The sequence below is a fragment of the Monodon monoceros genome, unplaced genomic scaffold, assembly GCF_005190385.1.
Source record: "Monodon monoceros isolate NGI ecotype Baffin Bay Population unplaced genomic scaffold, NGI_Narwhal_1 Super_Scaffold_21, whole genome shotgun sequence".
NCBI classification, from domain to species: domain Eukaryota; kingdom Metazoa; phylum Chordata; class Mammalia; order Artiodactyla; family Monodontidae; genus Monodon; species Monodon monoceros.
The window spans coordinates 68,068,871-68,085,407 of NW_021703778.1; the positions used below are offsets into that span (position 1 = coordinate 68,068,871).

At 41.3% G+C, this 16,537-nt stretch overlaps 1 protein-coding gene across 2 annotated transcripts in view; it reads right to left on the reverse strand.

Annotated features, from left to right (window-relative positions):
• Positions 1–6,029, reverse strand: part of CLPX (caseinolytic mitochondrial matrix peptidase chaperone subunit) — a 36,415-nt gene extending 30,386 nt beyond the window's left edge. For both annotated transcript variants that reach the window (XM_029236620.1, XM_029236619.1), the window contains exon 1: positions 5,769–6,029. In XM_029236620.1, the coding sequence (XP_029092453.1) occupies positions 5,769–5,847 (79 nt within the window). In that variant the 5' untranslated portion in view covers positions 5,848–6,029. The remainder of the gene's footprint in view (positions 1–5,768) is intronic.
• Between the last annotated feature and the right edge of the window lie 10,508 nt (positions 6,030–16,537).

Here is a 16,537-nt window from a genome sequence, read left to right on the forward strand (position 1 = left end):
GCCGGTGCTCCGCAAAGGGAGAGGCCACAACAGTGAGAGGCCCGCGTACCGCAAAAAAAAAAAATTATGTACATCAAACAATTCAAAACCAATTGCTTAATTATATAACTTTTTTTAACGACTCCCATTTTCCAACACAATTTTGTACACTGTTAGAACTAGTTTCTTTACTGTTAGAACTAGTTTCTTTACTTATCACCATAGGCCATCTCCAGTTCCACGAAGTACAAAAATGAACCCACCAAACTACTCAGGAAAGATACAAGTAAGAGGAAACAAATTTTCTCATTTCTATATAAATTCATAAAGAACACCAAAAAAGGATTATGACATCCCAGTCCCTAACCCAAAGAGTGTAAAATTTTGCTTAACACTATTAAGCTTGACTATTAATAAGGAAAAAAAAAAAAACCAACTACATTTGATGTTTTCCTTCTAAGAAACATCTTCAAAAGACATTTCAAATTTTCTCTGTAACATTTCCATTTTTTGCAGTAAATTATGTTAGCTATTACTCTCTCATTAGAATGAGATCTAAGGTAGTTTATGAAATTTAAGCTAAACATTAATGTTTTTCCAAGGATATAATATGATTTAAAGACTATGTCAATCTAAAAAGCAAGTCTAGAAAAAGTCATGGAGGAGAGGGATAGATGAAATCAAGAATGCAGAAAGCTGAATGCACCTTGACGCTGGGTGACAGGTATTTTGGGGTTCAGTGTTCTATTTTGTGTGTGCTTGAAAACATCCATTATAAGTTAATATGAAAGGTAGCATAATACAATAATTTATTATAATCTATGTAACAAGGGTAACTTTTTTATTGAACCTTTATGATGTATTCACAAAGAAAACTACAATTGTAACAAGCTTTATGTGAGGCTATTTGTACTTGGATGTTTAGAACAAAACTTAGCCCTGAAGTATCAGATAGAGTGTATTATTTCCCACTTACATCTTTTAAAATAGTATTTAACAATTTACAATATCTAGTATTATTAGAAAATAAGCTGAAAGGAAATTATCTTTGGCAATTTAAGAGAGAGAAAAATTATGAACGTGATCCTTTTAAAATCTACTTGAATAGAAAGAAAAAGTGTCCTTCACCTTAAATAATTTATCAAGTAACATATGAAACCAATGCAACCATACAGTCACCACAGAAAATACTATCTGAGAAACATGTTCATATCATTTAAAAATCTAAATTTAAGAATTTCTTTGCTGGCCCTGATGGTATGGTACTGGAGAGCTGTTTTAATATTCTACTGATATAATCTAAGGGCTACACCAACAAGATGCTGTAAATACGAAACCTCTGGGTCTCAAACTTGGGCATGCATTAGAATCACCTGGAGAACTTGTTAAAACACAGGCTGGAGGGGATTCTCCCTGGTTCTGATTCAGAAGGTATGAGGTGGGACCCAAGAATGCATTTCTAACAAGTTCCCAGATGATGCTGATGCTGCTGGTTTGAGGACCCCACTTTTTAAAACCACTGTACAAAACAATTTAAATGATCAGTCATTCACCAATCATAGAAAATCCTCACAGAAATTATTGCAGCAACCCAATCAGTTTTTAACCCTTTTTTGTGCCCTCTGGCAGTCTGGTGAAGCCTATTCAGAATGTTTTTAAATGTACAGAATAAAATACATAACAAAGGAAACCAATTATCCTCAAGTAGCTATCAAAATATTTTTAAAATATTCTTTTTTTAACATCTTTATTGGAGTATAATTGCTTTACAATGGTGTGTTAGTTTCTGCTTTATAACAAAGTGAATCAGTTATACATATACATATGTCCCCTTATCTCTTCCCTCTTGCGTCTCCCTCCCTCCCACCCCTCTAGGTGGTCACAAAGCACGAGCTGATCTCCCTGTGCTGTGCGGCTGCTTCCCACTAGCTATCTATTTTACATTTGGTAGTGTATATATGGCCATGCCACTCTCTCACTTTGTCCCAGCTTACCCTTCCCTCTCCCCATATCATCAAGTCCATTCCCTAGTAGGTCTGTGTCTTTATTCCCGTCTTGCCCCTAGGTTCTTCATGACCACTTTTTTTTTTTTAGATTCCATATATATGTGTTAGCATACGGTATTTGTTTTTCTCTTTAAAAATATTCTTCTTAACTAACAAAATTAAATAAGATCTAACAGCTTTTAATGTAACTACCATGATTTCAAAGTAGTGGAAAGTATAAACAATATTCTGAAATACCAGTAATGTAATGTGATATGAAAATATCTGTGATTTTGATTGGTGACAAATCCACAGGTATTGCTAATACTACTGTGGTTTGCTGCCTACATTCGTAATTGAGGGAAATGCTATATTTCACTCAGATTAGTGAAAATAAAGTTCAAAGAACCTCTGAATTCTATCCCTGGGCCCTTTGGAAGCCTGTGAACCCAGGTGAAAAACCCCTAAAAGCCAAAAAGGGAAGCATTTATGGGAAGTATATTTCGAAAGAGTACTTGGCAGCAATGACAGAAGACAGTCAAGTTAAACCCCTTACAAAACTTCTGTCATAAGGATAAAGCTTTGAGTTTCAGAGCAGTTTTTTTAAAAAATATATATTAGAATAAGGTACAATGATGTTAGGGCTATTAAGAACTTGGAGGGTAATTTATTCAATTTCTAAATACTTGACTTCCTATATTCAATCTTGAACTAAGCATTCTCCAAAAACATACAAATGATTCAGCTTAAAAGATTAACCGATCTTTAATTTGCATTTTAGAAATAGAGCAAAAGAACTAATTAAAATTTAAAACTATATTTGTAGTGACAATATTTTAAGTGTATAACTGATGAAATGGCAAATTAAGTTAAATGCTCTCTTGAACACCAGTCCTCTAACCTCCAACACAAATTGGAAACAAAATTCAACAAAAACTCGCAAACAATGCTGGCAACTTAGTAGATGCTTATTGCTTTTAATAATCTCAAATTTTTATTTTATGCCCAAGTTATTACTTCAGGAATACTGAATACTTCTTAATAAAGAAAAATAACATCACTCCTATGATAGCTTTCCTCAAGTTTAAAAACGTTTGATAGGTTTTCACTAAAGCTACTAGTCTGCTGGTCTGAAGATGAACATGCCCAAGAAAAGAGAAATGTTGATTAGGAAATAGTGTGCTATTCTAGAAATAAAGATGCTCTATCATTTACTCACTTTGTCATATTAATTTGTATTGGATTTAACTACAAGAGAGGGGGCGAGAGAGAGAGAGAGAGAGAGAGAGAGAGAGAGAGGGAATTAAAATCTAGCTAAAAAAAATTATGGATGCCCACCAACATGTTTGAGCATCTTCAAATCTTCATTTACACCCTCATGAGGTGACACCCTTTCAATGGACAAGAACAGAAAGCATCCAGAAATCAAGGGAGTTACACAGGATCACACAATTCTCACAGCCAAATTCAAACCAAGTACTGTCACTCAGAATTTTTTAAATGGAATCAAACATTTCTGAATGCATATATTTAGAATGCAAACTGACTGTTATATATGCAAAGTACATTTGAAAAAATATACATCAATATTGAAAACACCAGCAATTCAAGTAGAAAAAATATTTTAAAATTTTACTTTACTATAGGTTTCATATTCAAAGAGAATAGTGAAGAAAAACACATTAAATTGGATACACATAGCCCAACAGGAAAAGAAAACAGATCCAGTGTCTAGTGTGACAATTTATCAAATTAATTTTTCAAACTGCCGTTTAAAATTTTTAAAGTCTAACATGACAGATAAACCAATAGAAATAGAGAATAGCGCTGTACTTCAGAGGAGCTCTGAAATCTCCCCTTTTATTCTTAATTCATTGTACAAATTTCCTGTTAGAAGACTATATTGATGAAACTATTTTTATTTGTTTAAATTATGTTGCTGAAATTCTTAACTCTGTACATAAGAATAATAAACTAGCTAAAGTTCAATTGTGATTTTTCTATCTTTCACCTCTTCCTCTTTCCAAGAATTCTAAATAAAAATAACCCTCTTCAAGGTTTTTCAGGCCTTAAAAAAATACATCTTTATATTCTTGTAGACTTATGTATACTTTTAGAGTTTCTACCATGGAAAACAAACATTTTATGTAAGTCCATGGGAAAACCATTTGCTGTTTCATTGTCATATAAAAATATTAAATTCTATAATGATATTGGGTAATGTCTCATACTTTAGGTTTTACTCCTTTACAGTGAAAATTATAGTTTGGTATTTCTGAAAACCTCTAGTAAACTTGTATTAACTGAGAAACAAATAGATAATTCCTAAATAAGTCATTAGTTTTTGCTGATTTACCTAATGATAGATTTAATTTTGAAAGATGTTGTTTTGAAAAGAAAAATAAACAAATAGCTGCACACTTCCTATAACTCACAGTTTTCAGGGACAATTGATAGAGACAAAGAATGTTGTCAAAGAAGCCTTCCCTGTCCAAGGAGAACACATACCTTATACAGGCCCAGGAACAATATTATTCTTTGTCTATTCCTCTAAACTCGAAAATGAGGACTTATTCACCCTTCCATCTCCAGCACCAAAGCAGGGCCTGACACATAGCAGGCCCTCAACAAATTTGTCAAATAAATGAATTTAAATATCTATCACTTTCGAGTGTTTGCAACTCATATTCCTGGAATAGGGATGTCTACTTGTTCAGGATTAACAATGTTCTGGGACTAAATTCACTCCTTTACATTTATGTACCATTTTACAAAATGCTTCTGCCCACACAACCTCATTGAATCCCTCTGTGAAATAAACTGTCGGAAAATAAATATTCAGTAAACTGTAAGAATTTTACAATGAAGCTAAAAATTCGGAAAAGGGAGCTGTTTTTTTCTAATCCAAAGATCATAAACTGATAATCCAAAACAAAACGAATCTGTCTAGAAGTTAGTGATTATAACAGGATCTAGACTCTTTGTCTGCTATTCATAGATTTAGGGAAGAGAAAAATGGTTTCCTTTCCGGAATCTCTTGGCTGGGGTTGCCACTCTTTCACAGCTCCTGATAAACAGAAAGGAAAGGTAAACAAGCGCCACCCTTAAAAAACTACTTGGGGCTGTCAAGTTAGGAAATCCGGCAAACGACTGACTCCTTGAGACACCTAAGCCCTTCAGAAACAATTTCTGCGGGAATTTCCATCTCCCCGGGCGCTTTGCTGCGGCCCCCGAAAAGTAGTGCGAGTCAGCTTTACGTCCCGGTGTGAGCGGCCGCACAACGACTGTAACACCGCGGCCCCCGCGCGGCCTGCGCCCGGGACGGCCCGCTCGGCGCCCCGCGGCCCCGGGGGGACCCCAACAGGGGCGGCTCCTCATCCGGGCCCTTCCCGCGGCCCGCGACAGGCCCGAGGGGAGCCCGGCCGGGCTCCGGAAGAGGAGCCGCAGCCAGGGGAGGCGGCAGTCACCTGCGGAGTGGGGTCTGGGGACACTTTTTAACCAACGGAGCACTGCGTGCCTCTTTCAGGGTTTCTGCGAAGCGACCACATTCTGGCCCCAAAGTCAGAGGGCCTGAAAGCGGGAGGGTGGGGGAGCCAGAGGGTTTCACTTCAAATGTGAGAACCAGCTGCTCCAGAGGTTGGCAGAGACCCACGCCACGGAGAAAGGGGGGGTTGCCAGGCGAAGCGCCGAGCACCTCCTCACATCCTCGGGGTGGAGGAGGCCTCTCGCCCTCCCCGGGGTCCCCGCCGCCGCCGACCGGGCCACTGCTGGGTCAAGAGCTCAGGTGCGGGACTACTTCGTTACCTCTTGGCGCGGAGGCGAACGAAGAGCTGATGAGCCGCGCGGCTGTGGCGCCGCAAGTACAAGCGCCGCAGCCCGACATCTCCGCGGGGCCTAGGCTGGGGCTTCGCCCCCTGCCGCCCTCCGGGTCTCAGCAGCCGACTGCTACTCGCGGGGTTCGCTGGCTTGGCTCCGAACTCTCCTGTCGATTCTAGGCCCACTGCAGATATCACCCGCCTGGGAGCAATGCCTTCACGCTCTTCGTGCCCCACTGCCGTCTACTGAATAGACACCTAACATGCCCCCCCCACACGTTCTCCTCCCCCCGCACCCTCCCCGCCTATCGGGCCCAGGGGGGCTTGCGCGCGCCTGCGTCCTAGGCCTAGGGAGGGGGCGTGGGCACGAGCCGCGCGTGCGTGAGACACAAACGTAGGCGAGGGGAAGGGGGCGGTGACCTGGGCGCCAATGAGCACGCTACGGCAGAAGGCCGATTTACCCCCGCCCCCACCAAATGAAGAACTACAAGTCCCGACCCACAATTCTTCCGGAAAGTCCCTTTATCCTAGCGTTGAAAAGTTTGCGATTGTAGCGGAGAGATGCATGCCGGGAGTTGTAGTTCCAGCTCGTAACAGTAAACTGGTCATTTTCTACTGGCGTCTGAGAAGGTCAAAGTGAAACCCGTGGCTTATCCGGTCGCAGGAGGAGTCTTGAAAGCCGCCGATTCTATAAGAATCGATAAGTTCCTCCCCTCGGGGGTCCCCCATCCTGTGTTCCTTATCTTTTCCTTATCTTTGGTTTCCTGACTTGCGACATGGAAGTGGCGGTATTTTTTACTAAGTTCCTCAAGCAACAGCTGTTGGATGACAGCTCTCTTTCCTTGTTTTTTCAAGCCTAGTGGTGATGACTCTTCAGGTCGTTGCTAGTCCCTGGGTGCTTTACAATCCTTTGTCCGTTCCCTTAAACCTGAGCACACCCTGGTAAATAGTTACTTCAAGAATCTCTCTTCTGTTACTCTTAGACCTCTGTTTGGCTGGTTCCTCTCTGGATATCTAAAGCAGATCAGGGCTTTCCTGGTGGCGCAGTGGTTAAGAATCCACCTGCCAATGCAGGGGACACGGGTTCAAGCCCTGGGCCGGGAAGATCCCACATGCTGCAGAGCAACTAAGCCCGTGCACCACAACTACTGAGCCTGCACTCTAGAGCCTGCGAGCCACAACTACTGAAGCCTAGAGACCCATGCTCCGCAACAAGAGAAGCCACCGCAATGAGAAGCCCGCGCGCTCATGGCAGCGAAGAGTAGCCCCTGCTTGCCACAACTAGAGGAAGCCCACAACGAAGACCCAACACAGCCAAAAATAAATAAATTTGAAATAAATAAAGTGGATCAACCAGCTAGCTGACAAAGTACAGGACGGTGACAAATGAATCATACTCTTTTCATTCTGGGTTGGCACCAGACAGAGTATTTACTTTGTATATAAGATTCTCATAAACTCCAAAGCCCAGAGAAATTGCCAAGTGAGCTTGGATACCTTCAGTTCTGAGCTGGCGGAGGAGGGGGTGGGGACGGAGGGGATGGGGGGACGACGACACGCAAGCCAGAGTCAGTTATTTAGCCCTCTTCAGTCTGGGATCAGAGAAATGTGGCTTCTAGTTCCCCGGGTCTGGCCATGAGAAGGCGCATTGGCCTTGGCCCAGACCACACAGGTTTTTTGTCTCTCTGGGTGCTGACTCCTGGTACTCCTTCAGCTTAAAGTGACAGAGACCAGAAGGGAGCCCAGGTCTTAACTCAGCTGCCTTCATGAATAGAATTTTGAGAGAATAGAGACTCTAAAATTCCTACAATCCAGTGTTTTCAAACTGTGTTCCTAGAATCCCTCAGAAGCCAAAGCTCTTTGGTGGGGGTGAGGGGACTAAGAGAGTGAACCTCCCCAAATCCTCCTCCAAGCCACCTCCAAAGTCAATCAGAGCAGCTCTGGTTTTATCTGTTTCATTTATTGCGGTTTCGTTTGAAAAAATAGTCATGGGACTTCCCTGGCAGTCCAGTGGGTAAGACTCCACTCTCCCAATGCAGGGGGCCTGGGTTCAATCCCTGGTCCAGGAACTAGATCCCGCATGCATGCCACAGCTAAGAGTCCACATGCCACAGCTAAGAAGTCGAAGCCCGCATGCCACAACTAAAAGATCCTGCATGCCACAACGAAGATCCAGCGTGCTGCAACTAAGACCCGGCGCAGACTAAATAAATAAATGAACAAACACACATAAAATTTTTTTAAAAGAAAAAATATAGTTGTTCTGCTTTAAAACAATGTTTGAAAACCACTGATTCTAGGACAAACTTCTTGTAGCAGTAAGCTAAGCAGGTCACATGGACTCTTAACACCCAATTTAAATTTGTTTCATTCCACCCCACCTTCTATTTCAATTATATACACATTTTCTTCTTCTTATAGAAATTAAGAAGTTGGTTGCTAAAATCTATAGATTGCTATATAGCAAGCTGAATAAAAGCATTGTTAAGCCAAGGCTTATCTGGGGGCACCCCATGAAGCCTTCCTTTTCTCTGTCCATTCTAAAAACTTGACTTACTCATTCAGTCAACAAATATTTACTGAGTACGAATTACATGCCAGGCACTGAGGAAATCGCATTGAACAAAACAAAAAAGTTTCTCCCATGGAGCTTCTATTCTAGTGGGGAAAGATAAGACAGTAGGTAAAACAAAAATATGTGCCACTGGTATGATGACATAGGAATATCTTTATATTGTTTCATAATATATTCTTTCATTCCAAGGACAACTGAGTATTCAATTTTATTTATGGGCCGATGTTTTGTGTATTTAGCCTGTATTCCCAACTGTACTATGAGTCTTTGAAGGCAGGTATTTCATTATAAACGTGGGCTGAATACACAGTAGAAATTCAGTAAATACTTGATTAAGTACTTATCTTCCAACTACATTAGCTTGGCAGAAAGCTGAGATGGTGTCTTCAGAAAATCTGACATAAAATCAGAGCAAATTATAATTGACAAAGAAGTGTTAATAGACACAAATTCTACAAATTTATACAATGGTTGATCCAACTGATTGAGTGTCCCAGAAGGAATTCTCAGGAGATGCCTGATTAGCAGAGTGTAGACTTTGTCCTAGAAAGTACAAAACAAAGGGAGGTGTACAAAACTCAGTTTAACTTTTTCTCAAATGTGAGCAAAGGTCATGTGGCTTTGGCATCAGACTGGTCATGGTTTCATCACACAGGCAACATGAATTTGGTAGTTTCAGTGCATCACCCCCAAACTATGCTCTGTGGGTCAGAATGTACCTGGATTATTAGGATCAGCACCCAACAAGCCTGTATTGGGACCCTAACTTTGTGCTAGGCTCTTTGATGGTATAAATCTTACAGTGTTATTCAAATTGGGGAACTTATACCATGGGGATACACCAAGACTTCCATTTGGTACTTGGTACGTTGCGTCTTCGTTGCTGCACATGGGCTTTCTCTAGTTGCGAGCAAGGGCTACTCTTCCTTGCGGTGCGCGGGTTCCTCATTGCGGCGGCTTCTCTTGTTGCGGAGCACGGGCTCTAGGTACGCGGGCTTCAGTAGTTGCAGCACGCAGGCTCAGTAGCTGTGGCTCGCGGGCTCTAGAGCACAGGCTCAGTAGTTGTGGCACATGGGCTTAGTTGCTCCGCAGCATATGGGATCTTCCTGGACCAGGGCTCGAACCCGTCTCCTGCATTGGCAGGCGGATTCTTAGCCACTGCACCACCAGGGAAGGTTTTGATAAAATAGTCTGGAGTAGGGCTCAGGAATCCATTTTTATTACTAGAATCAGGAAATGCTAAGTTTTATTTGCCGAAATGAATAAGGTGTGTTCTCTGTGGTGGTAGAAGCCTGTGCCTTTATTTCTCAAGGCCTCTATTTTAGGCTTCCTCTAATTACCACCACTTTCTCCCTCAGTAAATCACTGCCCAGCCTTGGTACTGTAGGGAGACCAAGGATTCTACAAAAAGATGCTCACCGTCCTCCTGGGTCTGTCCTTGAGTGGGGGGTGGTGACCTAAGATGGCACAAGGTTCCCCATCCCCAACCGTGTCCTCAGCTAGAGGAATGTCCTTCATCCTGATGTTCAGGGAGATGGTCAGCAGATGGCACTAACTCACCATGGCTTCCCTCTTTGAATCCATGGTAGAGGGGTTGTAGGATGGGGAGAAGTGTTCTTAAAGCTAATCCATTGGAACTTTTGGTGTACCAGATCTTGAGGACAGTGCTAGGAATGCTTATTTAGTATTTTCTAAAGGGCACAGATGTCAGGGGTAGAAGGAATGCTGTGTGTCTACTAGCTGGGTCACTCACCAGCTGTGTGACTTCTGACAAGTTACTTAACTTCATAAGCCTGTTTTTCCAACTATAAATCGGGGTGCTCCTGACCCCCTAGGGTTAATGTAAATAAAAGATTCTGAGTCGTAGTATACAGTAGGTGCTTAATTTTTTTTTCTGTGCAATGCTGTAATTTATGGCTTTCCTTTTATGCCTGTAAAAAATTCCTTTTTAGTTACACTTCCTGCCAACTTGTTGACAACCTCACCCTATTCCTTTTACCTTGGCACTGTAAGGAACTCACTTGATTTCAAATGCAAAATTGAAGAAGAGAGACGAAAGAGAGAGGATACAGACCCTTGGTTTATAAGTCCTTTACAATTTGCAATTAATTTGCCTTAGCCATAATATTAGACAATAAGAGATATTTATGCTTTGGTAACAGTTGTAATCATTTATTACTTGCAAGCATCCACTGGGCTGTGTGTGTAAAGTAGTACCCGTTGGTAAATTAGTCAATAAGAAGAAATGAAGAGAAAAGCTTCTGAGCCACCAAAATAGATGTTGCAAAGTTGGCAATTCAAAGTTCATACACTTTGCTCATACCTGGGCCTTCAGAATCTCATTCTGTATCTATTTACTCATTTCAAATACTGATTTGGTCATATGGATCTCCTTCCCAGAAGTGAGTAAATTAGAAAGGGGAGTGGTGCTAGAAGCGGGCATATTAACCACAGCCAAAGTGTTCTCTGAGAGCCTGACAAAAAAGGAGGAAACGGAGAAGTGGATGCAAGAAATCAGTAAGAAGACAGGGACTTCCCTGGTGGTCCAGTGGTTAAGACTCCGTGATCCCAATGCAGGGGGCCGGGGTTCCGATCCCTGATCAGGGAACTAGATCCCGCATGCCGCAAATAAAAAGACCCCACGTGCCACAACTAAGACCCGGCACAGCCAAATAAATTTTTTAAAAACTCAATAAAAAGACAGACTCACAGATGCAGAAAACAAAAAAAACAAATCGGCCTTACGAGAAGGAGGAGGGGGTTGGATGTAGGGAAGATAGGTGAAGGGGATTAAGAGGTACAAACCTCCATTTACTAATATATACTGTGTTCATACATTTGTTCAACTGATCCTTAAAATAGCCCCGTGAGGTACATATTATTTTCTCAAGTTTATAGTTGAGGAAACTGAAGCACACAGAGGTTAGATCACTTGCCCAAGATTACACTGCTTGTCCAAGATTACACTGCCAGTAAGTAAAAGAACCAATATTGAACCCAGGTAGCCTGGTTCTATAGCCACGCATTTAGCCACTGCACTATATTCCACAGGACTCACTATTAGATTGTCTTGGATGAAATACACTTTTTATTGCATTGTTGAGCTTTAAAAAAATAAAATTTTCCATGATCATGCATGCAAATTCTTATGTTACTACATAGGTTGAAAATTGTCATATAAATGTTTTAAAGAATCAAAAGTAAACTCAGGAATTGTTTTTAAAATGAGCACGCAATTGGAGGCTATCAAAAATGACCAGAAGGGGGAGTTCCCTGGTGGACCAGTGGTAAAGAATCTGCCTTCCAATGCAGGGGATACGGGTTCAATCCCTGATATGGAAACTAGGATCCCACATGCTGCAGGGCAGCTAGGCCCGCGCACCACAACTACTGAGCTCATGCGCCTCAACTAGAGAGCCCGCATGCTGCAAACTACAGAGCCCACCTGCCCTGAAGCCTGCACGCCACAAGTAAAGAAGAGAAAAACTGCACGCCACAACTAGAGAGAAGCCCAGGCGCCACAATGAAAGATCGCGAGTGCCTCAACAAAGATCCCGAGTGACGTAACTAAGACCCGATGCAGCCAAAAATAAATATAAATAAATAATAAATAAATCTTAAAAAAAAAAAAAGTGACCAGAGGGGACTTCCCAGGCAGTCCAGTGGTTAAGACTCAGCACTTCCACTGAAGGTTCCTGGTCGGGGAACTAAGATCCCACATGCCACACGGTGCGGCAAAAAAAAAAAAAAAAGGGACCAGGTATTTTGAAAAAGAACCCCAACAACAAAAACTTTGAGATTAAAAATATAATTGTTAAAATTATATGACTAAAATTGAATTAGTGTTTGTGTAGTGGCAAAACTGTCTTCAAGCATTAGGACAAAATTAAGACATCTTCAGATAATAAAATCTGATAGAACGAAGTTGCAAGACTCACACTTCTTGGTTTCAAAACCTACTACAAAGCTGCAGTAATCAAGACAGAGTGGTACTGTCATAAGAATAGATATACCAAGCAATAGAACAGAATTGAGAGTCCAGAAATAAACCCTCACTTTTACAGCCAATTGATTTTCAATGAGTGCCAAGCCCAGTCAACGAGAAAGGAGAATCTTCACCAAATGATGCTGGGTCAACTGGATATCCACATACAAATGAAGTTGGATCTCTACCTATATACATATACATAAATTTACTCAAAATGAATCAAAGACCTAAATGCAAATGCTAAAATATAAAACTCTTAGAAGAGAATCTAGGTATAAGTTCATGACCTTGGATTAGGTAACAGTTTCTTAAATATGACACCAAAAACATAAGCAACCAAAAACAAATAAATTGGACGTTAGCAAAATTAAAATATTTTGTGCTTCAAAGGACACTATCAATAAAGTGAAAATACAACCAATAGAATGGGGAAAAATATATCTGCAAATCAAGTATTGATAAGGGCCTAGTATTCAGAATATATAAAGAACTCTTACAACTCAACAGTAAAAAGACAACCCAGTTTTAAAAGGAGGTGCTATAGACTGAATGTGTCCTCCCAAAATTCATATGTTGAAACCTAATCCCCAGTGTGATGATATTAGGAGCTGGAGCATTTAGGAAGTGATTAGGTCATAAGGGTAGAGCCCTCATTAATGGGATTAGTGCCTTTATAAAATAGGCCCCAGAGAGCACTCTTGCCCTTTTGAACCAGGAAGTGGACCCTCACCAGACACCAAATATATCAGCACCTTCATCTTCGACTTCCCAACCTTCAGAACTACAAGAAATACATTTCTATTCTTTATAAGCCACTCAGTCTTTGATAGTATTGTTGTAGCAGCTCAAATAGATAAGACAATGAGCAAAGAATTTGAATAGACATTTCTCCAGAGAAGATATACAAATGAGTATGTAAGTATATAAAATAAATAATAAGTAAAAAGAAATAAGTATGTAAAAAATGCTCAACAGGGCTTCCCTGGTGGCACAGTGGTTGAGAGTCCGCCTGCCAATGCAGGGGACACGGGTTCATGCCCCGGTCCGGGAAGATCCCACATGCCGCAGAGCGGCTGGGCCCGTGAGCCATGGCCACTGAGCCTCCGCATCCGAAGCCTGTGCTCCGCAACGGGAGAGGCCACAACAGTGAGAGGCCCGCGTACCGCAAAAAAAAAAAAAAAAAAAAAAAAGTAATGGCATATTGATACATGCTACAATATGGATGAACCTTGAAAACCTGCTAAGTGAAAGAGACAAGTGCATATTGTTGGACTGCATTTATATGAAATGTCCAGAATAGGCTAATCCATAAAGGCAAAGTAGTTGCCAGGGCCTTGGGGGATGAGGGTCAGAGAGTGACTACTAATGAGTATGGGGTTTCTCTCTGGGATGAAAATATTCTGGAATTAGAAAGTGATGGTGTGAATATACTAAAATATACTAAAAGCCATTTAATTGTATACTTTAAAAAATTGTGAATTTTACAGTATGTGAATTAAATTTCAATGTAAAAAACCTGATAGTTCTACCCACAACAGATCTTCACTAAAATAATTCTAAAAGATATTCTTCAGGAAGAAGAAAAATGACTTTAAAAGCAAGATCTGAGGTGGTAAACATGCAAATAAATTTAAACAAACTGTATAAAATGATAAAATTTTTTTATAAAATAAATATTTTGAAGGGCAAATAAAAAGGAATTAAAATATTATTTGAGGGGGGAAGATACTGTTTAACTTTGATTTTGTTAAAATCAATATGTATAATAAAAATCAGGACTTCCCTGTTGGCGTAGTGGTTAAGAATCCGCCTGCCAATGCAGGGGACACGGGTTCGAGCCCTGGTCCGGGAAGATCCCACATGCCATGGAGCAACTAAGCCCGTGAGCCACAACTACTGAGCCCACGTACCACAACTACCGAAGCCTGCATGCCTAGAGCCTGTGCTCCGCAACAAGAGAAGCCACTGCAATGAGAAGCCTGTGCACCACAACAAAGACCCAACACAGCTAAAAATAAATAAATAAATAAATAAATTTATTTATTTAAAAAAGAGAAAGCACTATGGGCTTCCCTGGTGGCGCAGTGGTTGGGAGTCCGCCTGCTGATGCAGGGGACACGGGTTCGTGCCCCGGTCCGGGAAGATCCCACATGCTGCGGAGCGGCTGGGCCCGTGGGCCATGGCCGCTGAGCCCGCACATCCGGAGCCTGTGCTCCGCAATGGGAGAGGCCACAGCAGTGAGAGGCCCACGTACCGCAAAAAAAAAAAAAAAAAAAAGAAAAAAAGAAAAAGAGAAAGCACTAAAAGAATAGAAAAGGTATAAAACTTCTAAGTCAATATGAGGAAATAAATGGAATAAGAAAAATATTACTCAATCCAAAAGCTGACAACAAAAGTGATTTTAAAAAAAACCCACCAGGTAAGATGGTAAAAAGAAGTCCATATATAACTGTAATCACCATATGTACTTACAAGACTCACAGTTAAAAGACATTGTTAGATTGAATAAAATAAACTAAAATCCAGAAGTCCATATATAACTGTAATCACCATATGTACTTACAAGACTCACAGTTAAAAGACATTGTTAGATTGAATAAAATAAACTAAAATCCAGCTATAATGCTGTTTACAAGAAACACATCTTTAAACAAGACACATAAGCTTAAAAGTAAAATGATAGAAAAGACATACTGAGCAAATACTAACCAAAAAGGGAGTTCGGAGCTATATTATTAGACAAAATAAACTTTAAGACAAAAAAAGCATTATAGGAACAAAGAACATAACTACATAAAAGATAAAAGATTCAACTCACAAGCAGGAATGAAAATTCAATACATAGGGCTTCCCTGGTGGTGCAGTGGTTGAGAGTCCGCCTGCCGATGCAGGGGATGCGGGTTCGTGCCCCGGTCCGGGAAGATCCCATATGCTGTGGAGCGGCTGGGCCCGTGAGCCATGGCCGCTGAGCCTGCGCGTCTGGAGCCTGTGCTCCGCAACGGGAGAGGCCACAACAGTGAGAGGCCCGCGTAGCGCAAAAAAAAAAAAAAAATTCAATACATAATAGGCATCTATTAACATAGCCTCAAAATATGTAAAGCCAAAATTGAAGAATCACAGGGAGAAATTGACAAGCACATCATTTAGTGGATGATTTCAACACACTTCTCATTTATGGAACTAAACAATTAAAAAGTATAAGTCAATGGTCCTGTATGGAGACCTGCACCCAATGATTAGAGAATATACTTTTTTTAAAAATTGCACATAGAAACTACAAAAACTGACCAAGTACTAGGTCACGAAGTAACACACAACAGATTTCAAAGAACTGGTACCACACAGATCTCATTCAATGTATTTAAAGTCCCCTGATGTTTGGAAATGGAAAACTCTAAACTCCCAGTAAACCCACTGTTGGACTGCACCCTGCAGGCCTTGCAAGCCTTGTAAGTAGCCCAGCCTCCAGGCCAAAGAGTTTGGAGACAGCCAGGCAGTAATGGCTTATTGGACAGGGGATCTTACATGTCCAAAACAAAAGGTACGGGACTTCCCTGGTGGCACAGAGGTTAAGAATCCACCTGCCAATGCAGTATACACAGGTTCGATCCCTGGTCTGGGAAGATCCCACATACCGCGGAGCAACTAAGCCCATGCGCCACAACTACTGAGCCCATGTGCCACAACTACTGAAGCTCACGCGCCTAGAGCCCCTGCTTGCCACATCCAGAGAAAGCCTGCGAGCAGCAACAAAGACCAAACGCAGCCAAAAATAAATAAATAAATTTATTAAAGAAACAAAACAAAAGGTCCTGGAGAAATGCTACTTGAGGGAGAAGTAAGCTGCGATTTATAGGGGGAATTGAAGTCAGGTTGGCTCATCAGTTACCAAGGAAACCAGTGGCTGGGGCAGGGGACAAGCATGTAGATAGTTACTAATTAAGTCCTATAATTAAGACAATTGGATGGTCATGTGAGTGAAGCAGGGCCTGGTTGAGCAGGGGATGTACAGAGACCAAGAGAACACCCATCTTGAATGGCCTGACCATACACCCACAGTGATCTGCTCACTGTCCCACTGAAAGTATTCACCTTTCAGGGGGTTCTCCCCAACTCTCCAAGATCCCTTTCCTCTGAGAATTGTGCCACCTCCCCAGCAACTATGACTGTATCATAGGACTGCCCTTTATACTCC